General features: G+C 46.9%; 1 protein-coding gene across 1 annotated transcript; it reads right to left on the minus strand.

Annotated features, from left to right (window-relative positions):
* Positions 1–738: 738 nt before the first annotated feature.
* Positions 739–16,690, minus strand: UPB1 (beta-ureidopropionase 1). Its single transcript, XM_070950683.1, has 10 exons — positions 16,401–16,690; positions 15,256–15,427; positions 13,942–14,029; positions 12,904–12,998; positions 11,824–11,985; positions 8,728–8,897; positions 6,601–6,682; positions 6,125–6,167; positions 2,869–3,023; positions 739–1,053 (listed from the first exon to the last, which is right to left on the minus strand). The coding sequence occupies exons 1-10, from the start codon at positions 16,499–16,501 to the stop codon at positions 970–972; spliced, it is 1,152 nt and encodes a 383-aa protein (XP_070806784.1). The 5' UTR covers positions 16,502–16,690; the 3' UTR covers positions 739–969.
* Between the last annotated feature and the right edge of the window lie 11,254 nt (positions 16,691–27,944).

Genomic DNA, 27,944 nt, shown 5'->3' on the forward strand with positions numbered 1-27,944 from the left:
CTGGGCCTTTGGCCTGAAGTCCACTTTGGATTGGGGGGGCAAGGGGGGGCTGGTTCCCTTGGCTCTGATCTGGTTTCTGCATGTCGCCATCTTCACTCTGCCTCCTTTTTCTTAATGTTTTAAGCGATTTGCAAAGCACCCAGTGTTGCTGGGAGTCAGATACATTTCATTAATGTCCCAAAGGTGTTTTTTTCAAAAGGAAATTGGAGTTTTGTTTTTCCTTGGAAGACATTTCACTTCTCATCCAAGAAGCTTCCTCGGTTATGACCAAATGGAAGGATTTATATTCCTTGCAGTCATCTGGTCATTAGCACTCTCTGAGAATTGCCACCTGGAGGCTCATTTGTGCCCTCACAGTCACCTGAATAGTGCACATATTCAGGTGACTCTGAATGAATTATTTCATTAATAATCTCCATCCTCTTCTAGGCGTTTCATGCTTGTTTCCTGAATGAAACATTCTGCCCTTGTCTCTCTTAAGTTTGACTGACTCTAACACTATCGAGATACCGTGCTGAAACTGATTTCTGGGTTCCATCCAGGTATCTATCACCCCTTGGCTCTTCCTCCAGGTCTCCAGTGAAGGAGAGGGCTCCTGGGTCTCCCCGCTCTCTTCCTCACGGACATCGTCCACCAGACCTTTATCATACCTGATAATTTGCCTTTCTGAACTAAGAACTTGTCTTGAGTATTTCTCATCTTCATTTTTCATTGTTTTTAGGACAGGATAGGACCAAATATTTATTTATTATTTATTTATTAATTCAATTTGTATTTCCATTTAATGGGGGAGACCCTCAGTGCTTGTCTCCATGCCCCATTTACAAGACCTTTTGCAACGGAGAAGTTATCAGGGCAGCTTTTAATATATGAGAGGAGACCAGTCAGGAAGAGACAGTTTGGAAAGAAGAGGCCATTCCTGTACAGGTGGAAATATCTGGAGAAGAGCCTCCTCCGTGGGCAGAGAGGTCACTCTCGGATGACGTTGGGCACAAAATTGGGTTGGGCAAATGCAGAAAGTGCCTCTGCGTACATCTTGTACCTTCCAGTCATCTGGAAAAGGGAGAAAAAGAAACCACTATTTTCAGCTGTTCCTGCAAAGCATGTCCAAATTGGGGCTTCAGGCCTAGGGGCTGCCTTGTCTTTTTAAGCAATCCCTGCTAGCAACCCATAACAAATATTCACACTAGTGGTGGAAAAGGAGGCCCAATTTTCCAGGATTAATTTACCAAATGCTTCATAAAATGAATTGCTCCTAACCATTATATAGCTGAATATGGCAACAGTCTGCTCAGATGCAATAAAACCACAGTGAATAAGCCATCCCCAGAAAATGAGATGAAAAGTACTGTTAGGGCAACTTGTGTTACCCCCATTCTTCAGAGACCCTCGATGGGCAGCTACAGGCCAGAAGGCAACCAGGTTGGTGGGGAGCAGACTTGTTTTGGTAAATCACTGAATAGAATAGAATGACAGAGTTGGAGGGGACCTTGGAGGTCATCTAGTCCAACCCCCTGCCCAAGCAGGAGACCCTATACCAAATGGCAGTCTAGTCTCTTCTTGAAAGCTTCCAGTGATGAAGCTCCCACAATTTCCAAAGGCAACTTCTGTTCCATGGGTTGATTGTTCTCACTGTCAGAAAATTCCTCCTTATTTCCAGGTTGAATCTTGCCTTGGTCAGTTTCCATCCGTTATTCCTTGTCTGGCCTTCGGGTGCCTTGGAAAATAGCTTGACCACTCCTCTCTCTGTGGCAGCCCCTCAAGTATTGGAAGACTGCTATCGTGTCTCCCTTGGTCCTTCTCTTCACTAGATTAGCCATGCCCGGTTCCTGCAACCGTTCTTCATGTTTTAGTCTCCAGTCCCCTAATCATCCTGGTTGCTCTCCTCTGCACTTTTCTAGAGTCTCAACATCTTTTTTTATAGTGTGGTGACCAAAACTGGATGCAATACTCTAGGTGTGGTCTTACTAAGGCTTTATAGAGTGGTCTTAGTACCTGACTTGATCTTGCTCGTATCTCTCTATTAATGCAATTTAGGATTTGATTGGCTTTTTTGGATGCCGCCGCACTCTGTTGGCTCATATTTAGCTGGTTTTCCACTAAGACTCCAAACATGTTTTGCACCAGGTGAAGGTTCTGGATTTCTTCTGAAATAATGCAAAATGTCTGCAGCTAAGCAACTCACCGCTGAAGCTGAGACTGGTCAGAGGTGTTTTGGCCAGAGAAACTGCTCAAAACTGTAAGGACCAGTCCAAAAGCAGCCTCGGCTTTGTCTCTGGTGCTTCATAGGGTGCATTTCCCTCCTCAGGTCCCACACAGCAGAGGCCCTTCTGGGTTGGAGGTCCTGTTCATCTAGGTTCAGAGGGGATTCTTGCCCTTTTGAGAAGCAGCCACACCACTGCTAAGCCTGAACTACTTACGGAAAGCAGGGGGTCTTCTTAAATAAGTGACATGGTGGGCAATTTTTGAAAATATCTCCCATCTTCTTAGGTAATTCCTTAAAGGAATGTGTGTGACTAACTGGGATCATCATGATGGAATTATTCACGTTTAAATTAGAGCACTTTTTTCAAAAGAAAGGTTTTAAAACTTCAGAATGAGCATAATGAATGTGTTTTTCCAATCTAAATGGCAAATATCCTGTAACAGTCTGGTTCCCCTTGGTCACTTAGAATACAATACTGTTTTCCAATTGTCGATGATAATTTTTTGCAGATCCTGCAACATATTAACCTTCCCAGAACAGATGTGTTTCTCCAGAACACACATATAAAAGATGATATTCAGAAGAATAAAAGCCAGCAGAGTTCCAAATTCCCAGATCAGACATACACATTGAAGAGCTTAGAGAGAGATGGGAAGTCTTACCTTGAAATTCCATTCATCATTAACTTGTCTGCAAAGATTCAGGTCCATCTCTGCCACCAACAGTCCATCTCGGGTTCGTGACAGTCCTGGGCTCCGACTTCCGTTTGGAGCGGCTACGTAACTTGAGCCATAAAAATAGCCCAAGTCACGATGGGCTTCATAAATCAATACAGAACAACGGGATTTTATTAATAATCAACAAAGAGATCCACCACAGCAGAGAGTGACAATTGCACGTGACCAGGGCTGTATTGTTCTCCTGTTGGAGATCATTTAAACTCAGTCCATCCTTTGCCCATCAGGTTCCAAATTCAAGCACCCCAAATACAAGCTTGAGGCTTTCCAAGTGCTCCTTTTCTTAGGCACCATGAGAATCTGCTTTCCTGTCTCTTAAATCCGTTAATCCTGACCTTTGGCAAGAGAGGGACACCTTGACTCTTGCTGGTGTGACCTCTTTCCAGCTGCTATCTTCTCTTCAGGAATCTTTCCTCAGAGCTCTCTGCCCATCTACCTAACCACCCATGAGACTTTTCTTCAGCTCGTGGAATATAAGTAGCCCCCCTCCAAATTCTCCTACAATGTCCTTACAAGGTACAGTTGCAAGAAAAAGTATGTGAACCCCTTGGGATTACGTGGAGTTTTGCATGAATTGGTCATAAAATGTGCTCTGAACTTCATCTAAGTCACAACAATAGAAAAACACAGTCTGCTTAAAATAATACTACACAAACATTAGATGTTGCCATGGTTTAATGGCACATAACATATAAACATTCACAGTGCAGGGAGGAAAAAGTATGTGAACCTTTGGACTTAATAACTGGTTGACCCTCCTTTGGCAGCAATAACCTCAACCAAATGTTTCCTGTAGTTGCAGATCAGACCTGCACAACGATCTGGAGTAATTTTGGACCACTCCTCTTCACAAAACTGTTTCAGTGTAGCAATATTCTTGGGATGTCTGGTGTGAATCGCTCTCTTAAGGTCATGCCACAGCATTTCAATCGGGTTGAGGTCAGGACTCTGACTGGGCCACTCCAGAAGGTGTATTCTGTGCTGTTGAAGCCATTTTTTTGTTGAATTACTTGTATGCTTTGGGTCATTGTCCTGTTGCATCACCCATCCTCTGCGGAGCTTCAGTTGGCAGACAGATGGTCGTACGTTTTCCTGCAAAATGTCTTGATAAACTCTGGAATTCATTTTCCCATCAATGACAACAATCCATCCAGGCCCTGAGGCAGCAAAGCAGCCCGAAACCATGATGCTGCCTCCACCATGTTTTACAGTGGGGATGAGGTTTTGATGTTGGTGTGCTGTGCCTTTTTTTCTCCACACATAGTGTTGTGTGTTCTTCCCAAACAACTCAAATTTGGTTTTTTTTGTTTTTTTTTTAATTTGATTTATATGCCGCCCTTCTCCGAAGACTCAGGGCGGCTTACAATGTGCTCAGCAATAGCCTTCATCCTTTTGTATATTTATACAAAGTCAGCTTATTGCCCCCACAAACTGGGTCCTCATTTCACCTATCTTAGAAAGGATGGAAGGCTGAGTCAACCTTGAGCCTTGGCGAGATTCGAACCCTGCAGTAATTGCAGGCAGCTGGTCTTAAGCAGCTTAATAACAGGGTGCCTTAAACCCTTGTACTACCAAGGTTTCATCTGTCCACAGTATATTTTGTCAGTAGTGCTGTGGAACATCCAGGTGCTCTTTTGCAAACTTCAAACGTGCTGCAAATTTTTTTGGGGACAGCAATGGCTTCCTCCGTGGTGTCCTCCCATGTACTCCATTCTTGTTTAATGTTTTCCTTATTGTAGATGTGTCAACAAAAATGTTAGCATGTGCCAGAGATTTCTGTAGGTCTTTAGCTGACACACTAGGATTCTTCTTTACCTCATGAAGCATTCTGCGCTGTGCTCTTGCAGTCATTTTTACAGGACGACCACGCCTAGGGAGAGTAGCAACAATGCTAACTTTCTCCATTTGTAGACAGTCTGTTTTACCGTGGATACATGAACATCAAGGCTTTTGGAGATACTTTTGTAACCCTTTCCAGCTTCATGCAGTCAACAATTCTTGATCGTAGGTCTTCTGAGAGCTCTTTTCTGCGACGCATGGTTCACATCAGACAGTGCTTCTTGAAACCAGTAACCCCAAAACAGGTGTGTGTTTTTAAAGGGCAGGACAGCTGTCAGCAACATATCCAATATCATCACACTGATTGGAGTCAAGGTTGGCTCACTCCTGGCTCCAATTAGCTCTTGGAGAAGTCATTAGGCTAGGGGCTCACATACTTTTTCCTCCCTGCACTGTGAATGTTTACATGTTATGTTCCATTAAACCACGGCAACATCTAATGTTTGTGTAGTATTATTTTAAGCAGACTGTGTTTTTCTATTGTTGTGACTTAGATGAAGTTCAGAGCACATTTTATGACCAATTCATGCAAAACTCCACATAATCCCAAGGGATTCACATACTTTTTCTTGCAACTGTAGGTTGGGTTGCACACAGAGGGGGGGAGGGGGAGAGGGAGAAGGAGAGAGAGAGAAAAAGAGAGAAAGGGAGAAAGGGAGAGGGAGGAGAAAGAAAGAGGGAAAGAAAGAGGGAGGGGGAGGGAGAAGGAGAGAGAGAAAGAGGGAAAGAGAGAGAAAAAGAGAGGGAGAGGGAAAGAGGACTTGGCCATCAACTGAGCTTCTACAGTTGAGGATGGGCTTCAATCTGCTCTTCCCACCCTGAGTCCTTCACCCCAACTTTACCCTGATGTTCCCAATCTGTTCTCCTGTTCTCGGCACATTTCTTGGTTGTCTGTTCGCCATCGCTGTCCTTCACAGAAGCCTTTCCAATTTGTCTGAATTCTTTTCAGAAGCCCAGTGTTCAACACTGACCAACGTTAGTTCATGGAGAGCAGCGGGAAATCTTGTTCTATTTCTGGGTCATGATCGGGTTGTGCCCAATTGGAATTCTAGGCTCTTTTCATGCTCACTTTCCCAAGCAATAATGTGTCTGACTATTCCTCAGTGCATGACCGCCTCGTGTATTTCCATTGTTGTTTCCCAGCTACCATCAATATCACTTTCTTAGGTGGGTGGAGGCAATAGAGCCCCTTGGGAGTTGGGCGGCATAGAAATGTGACAAAATAAATAAATAAATAAATCGCCAAGCTGACATTCTCCTTTGGGGAGACCAGTGGGAAAAAGCTCCTGCAGTTGCCAGCCAGCACATCAACCCCCCCCCCCAAGGAAAAAGCCATACGCACCTGGTTTTCCATCTCCAGATGTAAAGGGGTGTGGGAAAAGTTCCTGTGAGAAGCCAAGAGGTACAAACTGAGACCCCTTTTACTCTAAAGCAGGGATGGGGCACTATGGCCCTTTTATGACTTGTGGACTTCAACTCCCAGAATTCCTGAGTGAGCCATGTTGGACTTCAGCATACACACAGGTATCTTTACCAATTTCTATACCAAGGGCTTATTAAATATTTGTTATATATGGAATTCTGTTGCCCCTTAAATCAACTATGTTTCGTGTTAACTGCTCCATATTTAGCGCAATTCGGTTTAGCAGAGACTTATAGCCACAATATAGTTAACAAAGCACTTAAGACTGGCTGAAATTTGATTCATGGCATGAGGCCCCCACCCTCCATTCCTCAGCATGGGGATTATGTCTAATTTCTCTAAAGTCGCAGTTTCTAAACCCAAATCTTTGGCCAAGGAGAGCTGAAAGATCTTACCGTCCCCACGCGGTTGATGGCACAGGTGAAGCAGTGGTTGGCAATGGCGGCATTTCTTGCTTCGATGGGCCACATGGATTCACTGTAAAGGCCACCAAGAAAATTATATTCTGCAGACACATTTTCTCTTCCACCCAGGCAGCTTGTTTGGTCAGGAAATGGGCCCAGGGCGCCCTGACAGACATACAAATGCAGCAAACCATGTAAGACCATGAATAACCAGGAGCAAAAAAGGAACCTGCTCCATAGAAACCAGGAGCTACAGAAGAGGGTCAGACTCCGTGAAGGAGCCCCTTTGAGAGGGCCACAACATGTTCCCCCTGGGCAATGGGGCACTCAGCATAGCAGAGCCCTGTGGGAAGAGGGCCCCTGTGGCATTCCTCGGGTGCCTCAGGGCAAACTCGAAGCCAGCAAAACTCTTTCTGATGGAACCCCAGTGCCACATTATGCACCAGCACGTTTCAAGGAAAGTCCAATTCTCAAAGTGTCACTGTTGGAATGACAGACCAGCTAAGAGCAAGTGCCAGAGCTTCCCCTTGACTTTCCCAAAGCAGTGGTGACCTGAGGACCACATGCTAAATTTCTGGAGTCAGCATTATCCATCCAACCAACCCAGTGGCCTCCTGAATTCTACTGATCACCCAGGACCTCTGATGGGTGTGTTTGGGCTGAAGCAGGTCTGCTTATTTTCATCCTATCCTTTGTTGCATCCAAACTATGATTTAGGCTTTTTCTTCCCCTCCCAACAGTTGAAGAAGAGATAGGGAAAAATTACGGGGGAAACCCAACTTCCAAACCCTGGGGGAGGGGGGGGCAGGGGTGTGTGAGGCTCCTCTGGGTCTTCTTGAAAGAAACATGATGGTCTACGAAATCTGTCATCTAAAACAGCAAACAGTACATAAAGTTAATAAAACCTGATCAGGAGGAACCTGCCTGCAACTAGTTATCTGCGGAGTTATGGGTGAACTCGTGCACACAGGTTACCTGCTTATGAAGCATCCCTTTACCTTTCCTGCATAATCTTGGACTATTCTGCATTAAATCTTAGTCTTGCTAAGACTAAGACCAGTAATGGGTGAAGGTTGCATTTGGCTGTTTAATCTTTTGCATTTGTGTAACGTAGGTTCCTTACATGAAAAAGATTCCACCTCTAAAACTGAAAATCAGCTTACTGTATCGTCTGCTTTATGCAATTGATGTGTGAGACTATCACAGATCTTGGAAGGCCCTTTTCTGAAAGGGAGACTTAACATGTGAAATCCATCATGAGTCAAGTAAAGTCCCATGTTTTGCCTTGGACCTTCAAGAGGCACAAAATGGAGCAGATTCCTCTCTCTTGTTGCATTGCAATATTTGGAGAACTGGCCAGGTGGCTGTAAAAGCCCAAGGGAGGTCAGGAGAACTACCAGCTGCACTGAAAAAGCTGAAAGTTTTCTCACAGAAGAAAGAGAGACCCTCACCTGACATGACCTCCCCATCACAAGACCTACTGACCACACAAAGCCCCTATAGCCAGAGGAACACCAACACTGACACCCCTAAACTCCACTGACGGTGCCTGGTAACAAAATGTTTGGAACGCAACACACAGGCTCAGAGAACAAATCTCCACCCTCATCCTACACTCAAGCCAGATATTTGCCATCGCTGGAGAGAGGGAGAAAGGGGGGGGGAGATGATAGAGGGATAGAGAGAGGAGAGGAAGAGGGAGATAACAGAGAAATGAAGCTAGCAAGTCTGCAAGTCTGTTTTGAAAAAGGCTCCCAGACTTCTCATCAGTACAAGAAGCAGATCTGAGAGAAGCGGCTCAGATATCTTCTGGCTTTTCTGATGCAAAGAATGGAGTTGGAGAAGGTCATGGCCTCCTTTTGGCTCTCCTGGCTGAAGGGGGCAGAAGTGGGGGGAGATCCACACATGCTGTCCACTTGGCAAGCTAAGGAAAATGCCAGAAGTGCTGCAAAATGGATGGAAGGATCTGAGCTTCTGGAGACAAGGTTTTCCTTCATGACAGATAAGTCACAGACCAAGAGACTATCTCATTAGGAAACTGCAAAATCCTGCTATTCATGGGATCTATCCAGCTATTTATTCCATTTTACTGCAACAAAAAAATGATGGTAACTATACCTGAGTTTGCCAATAGTGGCCGAAGGGTTAAAGATGATCTCTGCTCCATTCAAACTGTACATGAGCCAGTTGAGCGGATGATGGCGACCAAAGCAAATATTCACCGCAATCTTCCCAAACTGGGTCTCAAACACTGGGTGTCCTCGGTCCCCTTCCAGATAATATCTCGACTGTAAAAGAGATGATCCAACACCTCAGGACTAAATCACGGTTAGAACTCAGGAGCCTCCGCAGGAACAGCATTAAGCCACCATGCCTGAATGGCTGATGTCCAGCTTCTTCTCACAAATTTCAAGATGGAGAAGCCACAAGCCTCTGCAGGTAGGCCACTCATCTTCAGAGCAGCACTTACCGCCAAAAGCTTTGTCCTTGCATTTAACCCAAGACGTTAAATGGTGTTTCCATCATGAATCCATCACCGTGTACCTGTGTGCATCCTATATTTTACCTCCCTAAATATAATACCTGGCATTTCTCTGTGTCCCGCTGATCCCAGACCGTCTATATTATCCAAATGAGATTGCAATCTCCGTCTGGGTGTGGGCCAGATCTCCCAGCTTTGTGAATGAGTCTGGGTGGTTGAAATCTCCCATCGCAGCCACTTCATGGTGTTTTGAAGCTTCAGTTATTGCTTTAATAAATATTCCAACTGGTTGATGATCTGTAGCCAAGCCCCAGCAGGACATCTTTCCTATGAGATTATCCTTTTATCTTAACTCAGACGCCTTCCACGTCTGGGTTAAAGGATAATCTGGCCTTCCATGACCAGCAGGACTGGGTCCAGCCAGGACTTCAATACCTTCCTCCCCTTTGGTGCTGCATCTTCCTCTGGTTCAAGGTGTCCAATGTTTCTCTGGTGGGATCTTGGGATCCTTGATAGGTCTTTGTGCCTCATGATATTCAGCTCATGTTGTTACCCATATTTCAAAATTTAGTGCAGAAACAGTGAAGATAATAGGCTTGATTCTCTGACTTCAGTCTCCCCTTTGCTTTTATTTCCTTAGTTTCTTTATTAAACATGTAGCCTCCAAAACATTTTATTTCCCCACTCCATTACATACAAATTCATTATTTCCAAATGAATCTCTAAAATCTCTCTAGATACACTCCATTCCTTGATGTTCCCTTCCTTGAAAAAAAAATGTTAATTAGAAGGAAAATAAGCCAAGTTCGGACACAGAACAGGCGGAGAGATTCATTTCAGGCCCTCCTCTCTCATTCATTTAACCCTTTGTTGTACTACATAGCTCTAAGCTGATGGTAAAAGCTCTGTGGCTACATCTGAAAATATTCAAAATAGCTAAAGAAAACTTTACCTATTTCATTCAAGAGCAATTTCACTTGTTTTGCTGGCCTTTGCACAAATATATTCCTATCCAGTCTATGTCCAGCCCAGGGGTGAAATGCTCCCGGTTCGGACAGGATCGCCCGATCTGGTAGCGATGGCGGTGGGTGGTTCGGAGAACCGGTAGCAAAAATCTCTGCGCCCCTCCGATGCCCAGCTGAGCCGCGCGATCATCAGAGCCTTTTTTTTAACTTTTTTCTACAACCTCTTCGGCCAAAAAAATGCTTTTAAAAGTAAAAAAAAAATGCCTCTGATGATTGCGCGGCTCAGCTGGGATCGTCAGAGGCTTCTAAAAGCATTTTTTCTGCAACCCCTTAAGGTTGTAGAAAAAATGCTTTTAAAAGTAAAAAAAAAAAAAAGTTGGCCACGCCCACCATCACATTTCTCCCCCCCCCCCCAAAGCCACACCCACAGAACCGGTAGTAACAAATTTTAAATTTCACCCCTGGTCCAGCCCCATCTACAGGACACCCCACCAAGACTGAGCTGTTCATGGGGCTGACCTCCACCCGTGTCCTCTTCCACAGACCCCTCCCCAGCCCTGTTTCTCGCTTCCACATGAAACCCAGACAGCTGCTCAGCACCAATCTTAGTTTTCAAAATTCATTGCTTGATCCATTGCATTGATGCTTGAGAAGGCATTTTGATTGCTCCCACATTCCCAGGAAGTCCCTGTAGTTAAGGGAGATGCTTGGCAGTGTGTCTGAAGGTGGGGGGGGAAGCTGGATGTTTGGCTAAGCCAAATGTCTGCTTGAACCCAGAGCCGCTTGGTGGGTTGGCTCCCTAATAGCTGACAGATTTGCCCCAATGCTCAGGTGATTGGAGGTTTTGTCCTTTGCCCGGGATTATTCCACTATCACAGTCTGAGCACTAATAAAAATAAATCTGCAGTAGAAAGTGAACTTTCTGTACAACTGGTAAAAAAAGCAACATGGAAAATATTCCAGGGAGGGAACTATTCTAATTGAGTCCCCAGTTGCTGGGGGTGGGGGGGGAGGATACATGTCACTAGAAATCTGGTGGCCATTGGTCCCTTCCTTGTTGTTTGCTTGGTTAGGAGAGGGAGACCTAATGGAACCTGTTCCAGAGAACCTTTGCCCCTCAGGAGATACGGGCCTTTCGTTCCACTGCTGGCACATGGACATCTTCCTGGCTTCGCTGGGCGTTGATGAGGTAATTGCAGGTCCTGATACCTGTTGCAGAACTCCAGGGCTCCTCCGTCCCTCAAGAGCCCCTCCTGATACGGCCCCACAATGCAGCTTCTCTGACTTGAATCTCAAATCCTCAAAATAGCCCATTTCACCTTGAGTTTTGCCATCAAAATGGGATCCAATGTGAAAGTTTGTCCTGGAGCCCTTTCAAAACCAAACACTGTACACCCTCTATCCTTCACCAAATGCCCATGTCTGGAGAGGTTCCCGGCCCTGCCAGGTCGGAGGGAAAAGGCCCCAGCCTCACCCCCGATCAGATGATTGCAGCCTCTGCTTGCTGGATGCCAATTTTTTTCTTTGGGCTGCTTAGCTGGATCATCCAACGTGCTCCGAGATCTTTGCCTTTCCATCGGCTACTTTCCCTTGTGGGGATTAGGCCAGGAGTTCTTCCCTGCACACGACTCCCTCTCAGTGCAGTGGGAAGGATTAACCATCATTTCCAGTCTTCGGAATGTTTTCCTGCCCCCCTCCCCAAAGCATCAGCCCTGCAGAGGTAGTTGGGGTCTTCATGCCCCCCCCCCCGGCCATCCCACAACTCACCTCATTGAAGTCGCCCACCCGGGGGATGTGATTCTTCCTGCTCTTCCCCAGCACAGAACCAGAGCTGGAAATGACCACGGCTGAATTCCACAGGGTTCCTCCGTGGGCAGCGTCCCTTTCCAGGATGGGAGAGACCACAACCAGATTGTGTTTCTTAGCCAGCTGCAAACAAAATTATGCCACGTTGTATGCCGCACTTTTGGGGGTTTGTTCATTCAGAAAGGGCAACGGTGAGCAGAACTGCCCTTTCGCAAAGCCCATCGGAGATCAGCCAAGAGCATCGGGTTCATTTTCTAGAAACATAGCAATTATCCTCTCTGTGCAACTGAAGAGTGAATGAATTATATTATTGTCCTTTCTGGAAAGAGCATTTTGTATTATATTTCATTGATCCAATTACATTCTCTCTTCCTTCCCCTTGGGTCATCTTGTGATCTCATATGTCTGAATGTTACCACAACATCCCCCAGGATGCAATCAACTAACAATCCACACTAACAGTCACCCATTCTTGAACTTAGACTTTAGTGGAAACAGTGGAGATGTGAACCAGAGCAGACCATTTGCCCCTTTGGAGTCAGCAAATCTCTTCATAGAACAAGATGCTTCCCACTCAAGAAGGAAGGATCAACTTTCAGGCAAGTTCACTTGGATGCACAAAGCTGCAAAGATGCAGCCCCTCTCTTCTTCTTCTTCTCAAGGTCATTCTTATCTTATCCATCCATTTTTGACTGAAACAATATATGGAGCCAAATAGCCCAGGCTATTCGTTTCTCACTGTTAGTTCCTTCCCAACACACATTCATAATAAACAAATTGAGTTAAATGAGCCTGACTCCAAAATGACGATGCATACAATCACAAGCATGATCAGTCATAACCTCCTTTTGGCAAAGAGTTGCTGGCTCCTGTAGTAAAAGACAGTCACAGCCCTCCCAATTTGCAGAAGGATGAGGACGTATAGAGAAAATGCAGGATATGAATGGAAAATAATATGCAGACCCCAAACTGTGTGCCGCAGACAATGTTAAAAGCACTATTTGCAGGGAGGGAGGGGGGGAGCAAAAAGGACTTCTCTACCATCTGGCAGAATCTTGTGGTGGGTCCGTCTTCTGCTGATTCCGCAAATTCAGTCCAGGGCAGTTTCTCTTGCGTACAGAAAGCAAAGGGCATGGCTGGTGAAAAGAGCATAAAAGGACATCAGCACCAGCTTTGCTCTGGTTAAACAAAGCAGCTTTTAAACTGGCCAGGAAGCCTGTAAATATTGACTCTGCCTCTCTGCCACTAACGCAATCACCTCTGCAAAGGTGGAACTCTAAACCAGGAGAGGGTTTAGGCATTGATTTTGCAGGTTTTCATTCCTTAAAATCAAGTCAAGTATTTGCAAAATAGTCTTCAATTTTATTTTAAAACTCAAGTTCCTAACAGAAAAGATTACAACCAATTTCAGAGGAATACTGGTTTGGGCCTTAGATCAGCCCGTTTCCGCCTACCCCCCATCCATTCACTCTACTGAAGCCAATCAGGATCAATCGATCTATCTATCTATCCTCTCTCTCATTATCATCTATCTCTATCAATTGATTCAGCCATTTATTCATTCAACTTATATGCTGCCCATCTTGCCTAGATGACTCTACGCACTTTACAAACAGAGTGAAAACAGCAACGTAAAACAACGAAGTATTTTTCCCACTGGGAGCCAGTGCAGCTCGCGCAGGAGGGGAGTCACACGGGCACAATGGGTTGCGCCCATAACCACCCACGCGGCCGCATTCTGGACCAGTTGGAGCCTCCGAGTGCTCTTCAAGGGGAGCCCCATGTAGAGAGCATTACAATAGTCCAGCCGGGAGGTGACAAGGGCATGAGTGACAGTGCGCAGGGCGTCCCGGTCCAGAAAAGGCTGCAACTGGCGGATCAGGCGAACCTGATAAAAGGCCCCCCTGGCCACGGCCATCATATGCTCTTCTAAAGACAGCCGTGCGTTCAGGAGGACACCCAGATTGCGAGCCCTCTCTGTGGGGGGCAGAGACCAACATTTGTCAGGTTACTGAACTACTCTATGAATCCGGGCTTTGAGTGGGCAGAGGTTGAGCACGGAGACCACCTGGGACTTACTCCAAGCCTCCTGGAAACAGATCACATTTACTCCACATATTTCAGCCACTTCCACAATCTCTTGTATGCGGTTGTGCAGTGCAGTTACCTAGGTAGAAGCAACATCCCAGGTTAAAGCAACACAGAGTGTTAATAAATTACTATTACTCTCCTTCCCCCCTCCGGCTCAAAAACACAGGAAAATGCCAAGTGAGGAAAGGGGTAGATGCCCAAGGATTGTGAAAGAGCGGTTTTAGTGAGTTCCATACTTAAAAACCTCTTAAAAGATGTAAAGGAGCATCTCCCCCCGCCCTCTTTGAAAGAATAAGAGCTAGCATTTATTTGAAGAATAAGACTAACAATGTTCTAAACCAGGGATGGGATTCAAAATTGTTTACTACCAGTTCTGTGGGAGTGGCAGGGGAAGGATACTGCAAAATTCCCATTTCCTCCCGATTAGCTGGGACTCGGGAGGCAGAGAATAGATGGGAATGGGGCCAGACAGAGGTGGTATTTACTGGTTCTCTGAACTACTCAAAATTTCTGCTACCATTTCTCCAGAACCTGCTAACTACCACCTGCTAAATACCACCTGACCTGACCAGGTTCTGACCAGAACCTGGTCAGAACCTGCTAAATACCACCTGTGTTCTAAACCCAGCAAAAGGGGCAGCATCCCCCCACGCCAAAGGGGCTGCTGCCAGGGACATCCTGGAATCACGAGCAGCTGCTTCTTCATCATCCCAAGAAGGGCTTCCTTTGCCACGGGCTGGACAAGAGGTGCCCCGCATTTTGCTCACTTCAAGCCAGTGCTCAGAGCCAGGATGGCATCCCAGTGGCCATAGGACCCGCACACCTCGAAGTCGCATGCCAGGCACAGAACTAAAGTCTTGAGTAACAAGAAGGTTATCAAAAGAGGACAGCCTCCGCTGTTGTGCACTTCATCAAAATGACTTTTGGATAATTTATTGTACTGAAGGCGATTGCATGAGTTACCCAATGATGGGCACCCAAACTTCCTTGTGGCCTTTTGAAGGAGGAAGCATCTTTTGTGGATGATATCTGAGGATCTGTATCTGTAGCTTCAGTGGCCTAGAGCCCACCCCAAAACTCAGGCTGCCCCACCATCTCACCACCCTTCCCTAAACTTGCAAGACGAGGAGCAGGCAGCAGCTCCCCGATAAACATGCGGAGGGTGCAGCAAGAAGAAAGCCAAGTTTCTAACTGTCCAAAAGTGCTGGTTCCACATCTTCCTTCCAGGTCCAAAGCCCACTGCAGATGAATGGTTAATACGGAGGCTGTGTTGATCTCCTTGAGAAGCCCCACAGCTCCTACCTGCTCAGCGACTGGCGCGTCTGTAGTCAGAGGAATCTTGTTCTGGATCAGCCCCACTCGGACCAGGCGTGGCTGCCGCAGCTGCTCTGCTGCAGCTTCAAATTTGTGGCCCTGCAGCTCAAAGTCCCTCTCTGCAGCAGCCGAGAGAGCCTCCTTGGGCAGTTCCAGTGGCCTGCAATAAATTGGAAGAAAAGGAGGAAAGCCTCTCTTTTTTCTGTAATTACCTACCAGATAATAAAGGCATCTTCAGACTTTTTAGATCCAAATGAAATGGGGAAAATGTATAATTGGACTGAAGAGTAAAATACAATCATAGGATCATACAATCATACAAACACAGGATCTAAAGCGTCACCAAGGATAGTTTTTCAATGTATCCTTAACTATGAATAAAGTTGGGACAGGTGATATATCACAAACCAAAGGAATTTCTAAAAGTCTCCCTTAAACTTTGAGCACTTTTTATTCACTTGAAAAGCACAACCGATTTTTCAGGGGGACACCAGGCACAATCTCCTGTGGATGAGCTCATGGATCATTCTTCATGGCTCTTACTCTCAAAGTGAACATGGCTATTCATGTCTGAGCCCTTCTTCCCAATCCCTGCAATCCCTGGACAAACACTGGGGGGGGGGGCTGCGCCTCCTCCTCCCAGCGCCTTGAACCAGCTGCGAGGGAATGGGATGGGGGGGCAAAGGAAGGGGGAAGTTGGAAACGCCACAGAGACCCCCCTTCCACCACGTGGGGGAGGAGGGCCGGCCCACCCCAGGAAGGAAGGGGAGCCTCTGAGGGCCTTTCCCGGGGCTGCTGAAGTGGAGTGGGGATCCTGCAGGCGAGACCCCCGTGGCTCGGGTGGGCCAGCGTGGAAGGCCAGTCCAGGCTGCGGTCCTCCCGCCCTCCAGAGCTGGAGTTGCCAGGGCCGGGGCGCCCGGGAGGCTCCCCTCTTCTGCTGCCCCGAGAGGCGGCCGCTCCGCTCCTTCGCCCGAGGAAGCGCCCTTCGCAGCCAGCCGCGCTCCGGGCCGGGCTCGGGCACCCCCGGACGGAGCGACCGGCCCAGGCTCCCGCCACGGCCGCCCAAGCCCGACGCCCCGGGACCTGCTCAGCGGTCTCTGGGCGGAGGGAGGGGCCCGGCTCCCCCGACCCACCTGAGGGGCTCCCCGAAGAGGAGCCGCTTCGCCTCGGCCAGCTCGGCGGCGGGCAGGTGCCGCTCCAGGCAGCGCTCCAGCGAGTCCAGCCGCGCAGCCATCGCCGCCGCCGCTCCGCTCTGCTCCGCTCCGCTCCTCGGCCTGGGCGGCGCGGCTGCTGGGCGCGGGATGCGGACGCCGGTTAACCATTAAGCCAAGCTGGGGGCAGCTGCCCGGCCGGCCTCCCGCCCCACTCCACTGCCGCGGACGCCTCGGGTCACGGAGGCTGCGGAACCCGCGTGGGCAGCCGCCCTCCTGCCTCGCCCCCCGCCGCTCAGTTGCGGGGGCCTCTCAAGGCAGTGAGAGCGAAGCCCAGCGGGCGGGGGGGGAGCGCAGGACCCCCGGGCCAAGCTCAGCGTCCAGCCCAGGCCGGAGGGTTCGTCCTCCCTGCCCTGCATGATTGGCACATTGCGCAGCCGCCAAGCCAAGGCAAGCCGCGGGGGTCCCCGGGCCCGCTTCTCCCGGCGCTCCCTCGGATTCCCCAGGCGGGTCCCCGCAGGGCCTCCCTCGGCCGGCTCCTCAGCAGACTCAGCCCTGGGACGGCGACGCCCCCCCCCCCCCCCAGACAAGCTCTGGCCTGCTTCCCACGCTCACCCAGCGTGCCTTCCGGACGGGCTGGTCTCGGTGTGGCGAAATAGGCCGGAGGGGCTGAAGCAGAGGCCGCTGCGTTTGTCCCCCTCCCCACTGTTGAATTGGGCAGCCGGCTGGAAGTCGCATCTCTCCAAAGGGAGGAGCAGAGTAGAGTGTGCAGGAGTTTTACTCCCCAGCCATGGCGACCAAGCAGCTGCCTCCCCCCCCCTTGCTAAACGTTGCCCAAGCGACTCTGGGGATCCAGGACTCATCGGGCTTCCCTGCCAACCCATTTCCCATGACTGGATGGGATCCTAAACCTGCAATTGAATTGCCCTCAATGGGACTGGTTGTTGCATGGACTTTGTATTGTGGCAGCCCCTCAAATACTGGAATCCTGCTATCATGCACCCCCCCTTCCTTTCTCCCCACATGCCCAATTCCTTCCACCGTTCACCATAAGTTTTTGTCTCGTTCATCATCTTAGTTGCTCCTCTTTTGAAGGAGCACAGCCAGCTGGGTCTGGGGGACCCCTTTGGTGGCTCGGCCTGTGTGGGTCTGGTCCCAGGATGGCTTCCAGCTCCAGCTGATTCTGCTGTGGGACTCATGCTCCCTCCGTATCCCTGCAGGCTTCGGGGCTCCAGGAAGAGGCCTGGCCTTGTTTTGGTGTCCAAATCCTCAAGGAGGTTGCCTGGCTGACCTTTTGCTTTTCTATTCTTAGTCTGAATTTCCAACATTCCTCCCCATGCCTTGTTTGTTTGCAAAGCCGTCTTGCCCAAACTCTGTACGTGCACAAGGAGCTGGGATGAAGATTGGAAAGTGGATCCCACAAAAGGAAAGATGACTTGGAAAAAGGACTTTTTACAGCAGCTTAGCTCAATGGAGAAGGAGGCCCTTTTGCCTGCAGGAGGTTTCTTCCTCAAGTACAAAATGCGCACAGCGAAAAAGGCAGGCGGCCTGTCTGCTCACAGGAAGCTGTGGGTGTCCACGGAGGGGTCAAGGTGGCAGCCCCCAAACTCTGCTCCATGCACATAAAAACGGGGGTGTCGATTGCACCATTGTAGCCACCGTCTTCACTACATTGATCAGAACCTGCAGATACCCCTGGAAAGCAGATTCACTTGCTGAACTTCATGTCAGCAAGAACAATTAACCAGTGAATGGCTTCCCTCCAGAAGTTGTGGGGGCTCCATCACTCCATTCTTAAGAAGAAATTGGTCAGCCGTTTGTCCAGAATGATAAAGGATTTCCTACTTGAGCAGGGGGCTGGACTAGAAGACCTCAAAGGTCCTTTCCATATCTGTTATTCTGTATTCAGACAGCCTGGAAAGCATGACCGAAGTCAGTTGGTGGATCGCAGCGCATTATGGCATGCTGAGTTTTGCTTTCAAATGGGATGGAAATGTTCAAGTTAATCCTAGGTTTGTATTAGTTTTTGTTATAATTTGGGGAAGGCAAATACAGGAGGTGTATATTTTACGTGCATCACAATTCCTTCGGTCCTTGTGCAGTGCTACTGTCTTCTGATCCCCTTTTAAAAAATAAATCTGGTAGCCAAGTTGAATCTCCCTTCCCCAGCCTCACGCCCACTTCACCCTTCCTTGCATTGTTTTCACCAAAGAGAACAAATAACCTAAGGATCAGTTTCCCAGATGGGACGGGTCTTTGGTGGCCTTAAGAAACACAGCCTGGAGATAACTACGAGCAAACCCTGGATTTAGGCCAACCTGGGAAAACGAGCATGCGAGTACTTCCCATAGCCCAGTGTGGTCAAAATTTTCCTCAAAGGGCTCGGGTCACATCTGCTTTTCTCTACTTCTGCAGCAAGAACTTTTCCCTTTAGTAAGAGATGCAAAGGTTGAATCCAGATGTGCATCAGAGCAAAACCCGAGGCTCCCAATCCTCTGCTCCATCCATTGGGGATGAGGGCCCGTGTGCTGGCACTGGGTGAACTGGGAATTTTTTCTGAAATCAGTGTTGGCCTTGGAAACTGGTTTTCAGGAGACAATCCTGGGTGGGTGGGATTTTGGGTGATGATTCAGAAAAAATGAGCCAGACTATTCCAATTATAATATTTGAAGAAAAGTAAGAACTTCATCAAAGTAAGTTGTGCTTATTTCTTGGTTGCATCATGTGTGACTCGGTTTCAGAGAAAAAATGATTGTTGCAAAAAGAGGTGAGAAAGAAATTTTTCCATATGGAAGCTTAATCTTTTCTTTAAAACCTGAGTGACGGATGCGTCCCATCAGATTTATTATTATTTTTTTAGTTAAGCTTGAGTTCCACTTTCTTGCATCCTTTTATTGCTTCTCTAGACTGGAATGATCAGAATAAGCCTGAACATCCCTTTTGCTTCTCCCTCTTTTACACAAGAGAATGGTGAACATTTTCTCTCTTTTTTTTTCTTTTTCCTCTCTCTCTCTCTCTCTCTCTCTCTCTCTCTCTCTCTCTCTCTCTCCCCCTTTTATGGCTGTTGGGATGCAACTCTTCCTGTTGGCTCCGGATCAAAGGATCAGGACAAAGCTTCTCTGAAGCCAGGGTGTTCCTCCTCTCAGGCCTATTCTGAGCCTGAAATCCTGCTCTGAGTCACCCACTCTTCCTTGGCAACATATTTATTGGGCCTGGGAAGGTCATCTCACAGGGCAGAGATTGACCATCTCTGGTTTCCCTTGCAGACAAGGGAAATCTACCTACAGCCACAAGGACAGTTTCACCTGCTTTGGACAAAGGTCCCTGTAGCTCATGAGCGGCTCCTCCCTCCCTGCTCCCAGGTGGGAGTCTTTCCAGCATCTGCTAGAAGAAAAGCTCTGAGTCTGCGGAGCCTAAGAGAAAGGGGGCATTCTTGGAGGGTCCTGGCTGGCTTTTTCTGCCTGGGCTGGCAGGTCTGAGCTTCCATTACACCAACCTGTCCTGTGGAAACAGATGCTGCCTTTTCTCCCCTCAGAACCCAGAGTAAGCGCAAGGGCTGCATCTGCTTCAGATAAACATGGATATATTTGTAGGAGAATTTTAATAGTTCTCAGCTGAATCACAATCAGATTTTGCTGAACATTGTGCAGAAAAAAAATTGGCTTTCAATTGGAGCTACATTATCATCATCTAGAAGGGACAGTTGTCTTTTGAGATAAGAATCTTTGCTGAAACACACATTGTTTTAGTTATGATCCACGTGGGGACAAACGACACACCTGACACAGCCTTACAGCCACTGCCAGGACTGACTCTCTGGGCGGGAGTGTGAAGGGGCTGGGTGCAGAGGTGGGTCCCTCCCTCCCATTATTTCTTATAAATCTTATAAAGCATTCTGTTTCATACAAGCATACAGTATTCCATACAAACATATAATACATTTAGAAAAGATTAACATTCTGTTATTTATATGGATTAGAATATTTAGAATAGAAAAAAAAATGTTCTATCAGAGTTAATTACTGTTTAGGATGGCATAAAATGCATCCACTTCAGCTCACATAAAAATAATCGTTCCTATACAAAGTTTGAAGCTTATTACATATTAAAACCTTCCTTAAAACCTTATTGGTTAGCATGTGCACGTGTGTGGTGTTTTCTTCATGCCTTTCTGCTGAAGTACCTAGTCTGGGGGAGTGACACACAGAGACCCTGAACATCTGTCTGCAGAGATGGAGCCCCCCCCAAACTGTTTGGGTTCTGCAATTGTGGAAGGCCTTTGTGGGACTCAGAGAAAGTCTGGTTGCATCTCACGAGAACCAGGAAGGCGGAGTTTGCTAAATATGAGCCAGCAGTGTGCAGCGGCAGGTAAAAAGCCAATGCAATCCCAAATTGCGTTAACAGAGGGATACAATCACGATGAAGTGAGGTACTAATACCACTCTATAAAACTATAAAGCCCTAGTAAGACCATACCTAGAGTACTGCATCCAGTTTTGGTCACCATACTATAAAAAAGATGTTGAGACTCTAGAAAAAGTGCAGAGCAGAGCAATCAGGATGATTAGGGGATTGGAGACTAAAACATATGAAGAACGGTTACATGAACTGGGCACGGCTAGTCTAGCAAAGAGAAGGACCACGGGAGACATGATGGCATCTTCCAATATTTGAGGGGGCTACCACAGAGAGGAGGGGGTCAAGCTATTTTCCAAGGCACCTGAAGGTGATACAAGGAATAATGGATGGAAACTGACCAAAGAGAGATTCAACCTAGAAATGAGAAGGAATTTTCTGACAGTGAGAACAATCAACCCATGGAACAGAAGTTGCCTTTGGAAGTTGTGGGAGCTTCATCAGTTGAGACTTTCAAGAAAAGATTGGACTGCCATTTGTCAAAAATGGTGTAGGGTCTCCTGCTTGAGTGGGGGGGTTGGACTAGATGACCTATAAGGTCCCTTCCAACTCTGTTAATCTGTCTGTCTAAATGGGGGGGGCACCTTCTAAAGCTGACCTGGTTTAAACTGAAGCTTCTGGCTGAAGTAGGCAAGCTCCTCCCACAAATAATGATGCCAAGTGACTGAGAAAGGTATGTAACATGTTTGCAAGGAATAAAGAGCACAACGTCTTCAAAATATGTGTTTTTATATGTGCAGGAAACACACACGTGCATTAAGGTCCAGAAATGTGAGCAACAGCATAAAATTTGAGCATTGGGGAAAATGTTCCATACCAACCTTCTCCCCCCCAACCTCCCTCCTAGCTGAGTCCTGCCCACTGTGATCAAAGGACGTGGAGGGAGCTGTAATTCTGTCATGAAGGAATCTCGTAATGCATCTGGGCTACACCAACAGCGTAAATTATGACGTTTAGCCAAACCGTTTTTCATTTCATTTGCCACCCTGAGTTCCTTGGTGGATGGGGTGGCCATATCAATATATTAAGTATAATCAAACTTAAGAGCCTGTAGTACAGTGGACTAAAGCACTGTTATTAACATCTGCTGCTTGCAATTACTGCAAGTTCAAATCTCACCAGGCTCAAGGTTGACTCAGCCTTCCATCCTTTCAAAGGTAGGTGAAATGAGGACCCAGATTGTGGGGGCAATAAGCTGACTTTGTATAAATATACAAAAAGTATAAAGGCTATTGCTTAACGCATTGTAAGCCGCCCTGAGTCTCCGGAGAAGGGCGGCATATAAATTAAAGCAAAAAATGAAAAATGAAAAAAAAAGAAGAAATACAAATCCAAGGACACTGATCCATGCAGCGCCTTCAAACAAGCATGTGATTTACCTGCACAATGTAACTTGCCTCAGCCCTCAACAAGCCCTGAATGGGAAGAATAACGGCTCCTGTGAGAAGGGAGGGAGGGAGAGAGGGAGGAAGGAGGGAAGGAAGGAAGGAAGGAAGGAAGGAGGGAGGGAGGGAGGGAGGGAGAGAGGAAGGGAGGAAGGAAGGAAGGAGGGAGGGAGGGAGGGAGATGGAAATGAGAAGGAGGGAGGGAAACAGGAAGGCAGGCAGGCAAAGCACATTCCTGGTCAATTGGTGGGGAGTCTTAAGTCTTTCTAACCATCCTCCAACCCCACACAAATAGTTACCATTAGTAGAAGATGGACGAATGAATGTGAAGAATGACATTTTACATTCCCATTTCAGTTAACAAGCACGTGCTCTACCTAAGGCCCTCATTACACCTGGCTCTCTTCTTGCCCGAGTATTGATTGCCCACGTGGCCCACTGACTTTGCCCCTTATTAAGATACAAATAATTCCCTCCGCCCCTCCCCCACTGCCTGCCTGCCTGCAGCCCCCAACAGAAAAGATGGATCTGCTTCTGGGCATTTGCAATTGTGGGCCAGCTGGACTCTCTCCCTCTAGAAGAGCTCCGTGTTGGGACCATTACTATCCCATTATGCTCTTCCTCCCTTGGAGACCATCAATCGGGCAGTGACTGTGCTGGACAGATGCTAAGAACTGGACCTGCTCCTGGGAGGGCAGAGATGGCCCCCCAGTGGGGCATGCTCCCTCTTCCTGGAGATCCGGAGGTAAGTCACCTTCTCCAAGTAGTTTTATTTTGCAGAGCCAAACAGAGCCAAACAAAACAGCAGAAGAGGCTTGAAGCTGCACCTGGCCAAAAGTTGATTCGGTTTCACTCTGTCCCCCAAGGGCCAAGCAAAGCCTTTTTTTCATGACAACTACCAGAAGCAATTGCCACTGGTGGCCAGGCCTTGACGTGGAGAGTGGATAAAATGAGGAGAAGCTGCTGTGGCCACCAATACATGCCCACTGCCATTATGGGAAGCTGCCACTGACTCTTCTTAGGCAGAGCAGCCAGGAGGCTATGCACCCCTTCCCCTCGTGAATGTTTCCTCATCCCTTTAAAAATCCAGCCATGATGGTGGCCACCACCACATCTACATCTCTCCAGTCAATCTCAGCTCCTGGACAGGTCCAAGTTCTTTTCTTAACAGCTCCAGCTTTCTTTCACAATTTATTTATTTATTTCCCCCTCCCTAAGATGATCAAAGGCCTGGAGACTAAAACATATGAAGAACGGCTGCAGGATTTGGGTTTGGCTAGTCTAAAGAGAAAAAGAATTTGGGGTGACATGATAGCAGTATTCTGGTATTTGAGGGGCTGCCACAAAGAAGAGGGGGCCAAATCATTCTCCAAAGCACCGGCGGGCAGGACAAGAAACAATGGTTGGAAACTAACCAAAGAGAGAAGCAACCTGGAATTAAGGAGGACAATTAACCGGTGGAACAGAAATTGCCTCCAGACGTTGTGGGTGCTTCATCACTGGAGATTTTTAAGAAGAAGCTAGACAGCCCCTTCTCTGAAATAGTATAGGTTCTCCTGCTTGAGCAGGGGGCTGGACTAGAAGACCTCCAAGGTCCCTTTATTTCTATTATTTCTATTTTATTCTAGATACCCTTTGCTCCCCTGGTCTTTTAACCTTGAGTTTTCTTGATCATCTTCCACCCAACTTCAGATCAGGCCTGCTTCTGCTCCTCTAGATTGCAAGATCAGCCAAGATCAGTTGGATACCCAACTTGCTGCAACCCTTTTGATAAGTAGCAGTAGAAATATCTGGCAAAACCAACTCCACCTAATTCCCGTGGTTTTCATATAATTAAAGAATAGAATCTTCCTTTCCCCCATTAGTGCAGGTCACATTGTCCAGGCATTGTTATGGGAAAATGTTCAAGTCTTTGCCGAACACCTGTTTAAATGACCTTGGTTCCCATGGGACAATTTCTTGTGGTCTGGAACTGGCATTCCAAACCTGCCCTCCTCTCCTCCCTGGTTCTGTGGCAAGCTGAGAAGCAAAAATGGCTATGACAGCATAAGCACGCTTCAAACTTGACAGGTTTCCCTTGCTCAGTCGTGTCTGACTCTAGAGGGCAGTGCTCACCTCCGTTTCTTGGCCAAGGGAGCCAGCATTGTCTGAAGATGCTTCAGGGGTCAGGTAGCCAGCATGGCTATATGCCAAAGGCGCACAGGATGCTGTTACCGTCCCACCAAAGTGGTACCTATTTATCTACTCACATTTGCATGCTTTCGAACTGCTAGGTAGGCAGGAGCTGGGGCAAGGAAGGGGAGTTCATCCTGTTCTGTGGCGCTTGGGTCTTCAGCTTTCCATCTGACAAGCTCAGCATTTTTAACTGCTGAGCCATTGCAACCCTCTCAGTTGCAAAACAAACAAAAACAGATAGAAAATAAGAAAAGGAGAAAAGGGAAGGAAATGGGAAAAAATACAATTACAGGTAGTCCACAATTGAGCCCAAAATTTATGTTGCTAAGTGAAATATTTGTTAAGTGAGTTTGCTCCATTTTACAACTTTTCTTCCCACAGTTGTTAAGTGAATCATTGCAGTTGGTAAGTTAGTTACATGGTTGTTAAGTGAATCTGGATTTCCCATTGACTTTGCTTGTCAGAAGGTTGCAAAAGGTGATCTCACGACCCCAGGACACTATAATGGTCATAAATATGAACCATTTGCCAAGCATCTGAATTTGGATCCGAATTTTGATCATGTGACCACGGGGATGCTGCAATGGTCGTAAGCCTGAAAAACAGTCATAAGTCATTTTTCTCAGTGTTGTTGTAATTTTGAATGGTCACTAAATGAACTGATGTAAGTCGAGGACTACCTGTATGCCTTCTACCCTTCTATCACATAGTTATCATTTTAATCTTTTTCCCAACCTCTTCATTCCCTTTTAATCCCCAAATCATCTTCTTTCAGCAAAACGTGACACATCCATATAAGGTTCCCAACCTTTCAGAAAAGTCTTGTCATTTTTTTCTCTGATTAAACTGCTCAGCTTTCTACATTTCTGCAAGTTCAGTTAGTTTTGTCACTAACTGTATTTCATTGTATTTCAATGTATTTCATTGCTTTTCCAATTTTTTGCATACAATGATCTTACCACAGTTACCGTATACAGTATTAATTTTCCATATTTCTTTTCTAATTCTTTGTCCATGAAACCCAGTAGGGGTAATTCTGGTAAATGTTACCAATTGTTGTGGATTGAAGGTTAAAAAAAGACAACCGTTCCCAGAATCAATCCGTGTCATTTTCTCAGGGACCAGGTGGAAGGTCTCTGACCTCTTCCAGAAGGTTTATGAATTATGCCTTGACAAGGAAATACTTTTCTTAAGGCCACGGAGCTTGTCAAATCCATATGTTTTCAGAATACTGTATAGCAACTAGCCAGAAGTCAACAACAAAGGAGGCTAAAAAAAGCTCAAAATAAATAGAAGTTAAATAAACAACATTCCTGGGGGCAGCAGTTGGGGTTTCAGTGAATTAATGATGGTGGAGAACTTCTCTGGCACCAGAGGGCCTCCTTGCCCGCACTTCCTGGGTCGGCGAAAGCCCTGGAGACAGCCGCTGTCTGGCCAACAAGGTCCGGTCAGGGAAGACGGAGCCAGACTTGTCTGGCCAGATTCAGCAGCCGGTGCAGGATGACCAAGAAAAATCCACCTCCTTTTTGCATTTTTTGCTGGCCCATTTCTGAAATGTGCTTAGAGCTCGAAGCATTGTTAGAGACCCCACACACCCATTTCACAGTCTGTTTCTGTTGCTCCCCTCTGGGAGGAGGTTTCAGAGCATTTCTAGCAGGTGCAGAAGGCTACATTTCCATTCCTTTGGGTCAGTGAAAGTTCTTGTATTAAGTTTCTTTTTTTTTCTTTTCTTTCTTTTCTTTTTTTTTTTTTTTTTGTGTAGAGCAGAACTGCCTCTCGGCAGGACAAGGGCTCCTGCCATTCCTTCTTCCTCCTGCCCAGAGTGGTGAGTGTGAGAGAGATGGGTGGCTTCATAAATCGATAAAACATGTGCACACACAGTTACTTATTGGCATTTACTTAAAGTCATTTATTTGGGGTCAGAGATGTAACGTCCTCAGGTAGAAGAGCCTTTGTTTGTAATGTCACCAGAACAAGCAGCCGTTTCCGGAAGGCAGAAATGAATGGCATCACGGGCATTAATCACCCATTCACCACCCATCCATTGTGCCCTCTTTTCTGTGCTGTGTCCCCCACCCCACCTCAGCGCTCCTGTCCGCTTGGCAAGAGTGTGCTTGGGTTGAGTGGGTGAGGGCCAAGCCATCGATCCTCAGCTACTTTCTGGAGAAGAAAACCCCCTTCCGCTGAGTCAGTGCTTAGTGTGCGCTTTAATAGCTTTTAAAACTCTCTTTGCCACAAGTGCCGAAATAGCACATGGGATGGATATCTCTCTAGCACATACAAAGTGGCTGATTCAAAATCCAATAAAAACATGATTTCATTACCATTTTTCTTTTCCTAAACTGGTTAGTTTTCCTCCTGGATTTGAGCATGGGAAAACTAGCCAGCTCTGGAGAACAAAAATAAAAATTTGTCGGCATCTCTGATATGCTAGGTTGGTGATTGCTTTCTTGGTGACGACAGCCACCTTCCACATCTTATACGTGTCCCTGTTAAATCTTAGATTTGGCCTAGTGGTGAAGGCCCCAGACGAGAGAGCAGGAGGCAGAGTTTCCGCCTTAGCCATGAAAGCCAACTGGATGGCTTTGGGACAGCCCCTCTCTCTCAGCCCAGCCCACCTCACAAGGTTGTTGTTCTGGGGAAAATAGGAGGAGGAAAGGGGGTATACCATCTTGAGCCATTTGAAAAAATAATAAAGGTAGAATACCAATGAATAAATTAAATATTCCTCTTGCTTCAGTTTTCTGGCTTCTTCCTTTTTTTCCTCATTGAAATGATAATCACTTCCAGACCCATATTTATATTTATGAGACATTTCCATCTTTGGCCTGAAGGTGTCTGCATACGGCTGGGGTGTCAAACGCCCAGTTTTGTACCATCAGGTTTCAGTAAAGACTCTGAAGTGTATTCCTAGGCTCATCTGTCCTTACTTTATTATTGACGGGCCCTGGAATCTCTTTTGCCGCTCCAGAAAATAAGCGTTCTTATCAAAGGGCTTGGTACTTATTTCTTGGTGCTATTTTACCTCCATGAAGGCTTCCTGGGTCCAATCCAAGAATTCTTCATCAGGAAGATCAACACATTTGCTTCCAGCCCTTTCCCCCTCCCTCCCAGGTGGCAATCAGCCTGCACTGGCAGCGGGGACTCTTCAGAGAGGACTCGGAGCATGGCCCATTCCCTACAGCTCATCCTTCCATCTCCACAACTACAAGAGAGGAAATTTCTCCATCTTCCCTGCTTCCCACTTTAGTCATTTTTTTTAAAAAAAGAAAGTTCTTGGCAGACTTGAACACAGGGACCTATCCAACAAAATGTGTTTCAGTGGTGAGAAAAGTAAGATTTTGCACACAGGCAAGAAAAATAAAAAATGTACAGGAATAGAATACAGGACTGAAGAGCAGTAACTGTGAGGGGGAATCACTTAACCATGAGCTACTGCCAGTCAGGTGTTGCAGCAGCCAAAAATGTTGCCAGCAGAGTCCTAGAGTTCTGCATCAACAGAGGGATAAAATCAAGATCAAGTGAAGTGTTAGTGCCACTTTATAATGCC

The sequence above is a fragment of the Pituophis catenifer genome, unplaced genomic scaffold (assembly GCF_029215685.1).
Source record: "Pituophis catenifer annectens isolate HBS135680 unplaced genomic scaffold, rPitCat1.0.hap2 SCAF_10, whole genome shotgun sequence".
NCBI lineage: Eukaryota > Metazoa > Chordata > Lepidosauria > Squamata > Colubridae > Pituophis > Pituophis catenifer.

Coding starts and splice junctions, on each gene's coding strand:
- UPB1 (XM_070950683.1), bottom strand. CDS start 16,501: ATGGCTGCGCGGCTGGACTCGCTGGAGCGCTGCCTGGAGCGGCACCTG. Junction 11,986..12,903: donor CCACAAGATTCTGCCAGATG/GTAGAGAAGTCC, acceptor TTTTGTTTGCAG/CTGGCTAAGAAACACAATCT. Junction 3,024..6,124: donor ATCTGGAGATGGAAAACCAG/GTGCGTATGGCT, acceptor TGATTTATGAAG/CCCATCGTGACTTGGGCTAT.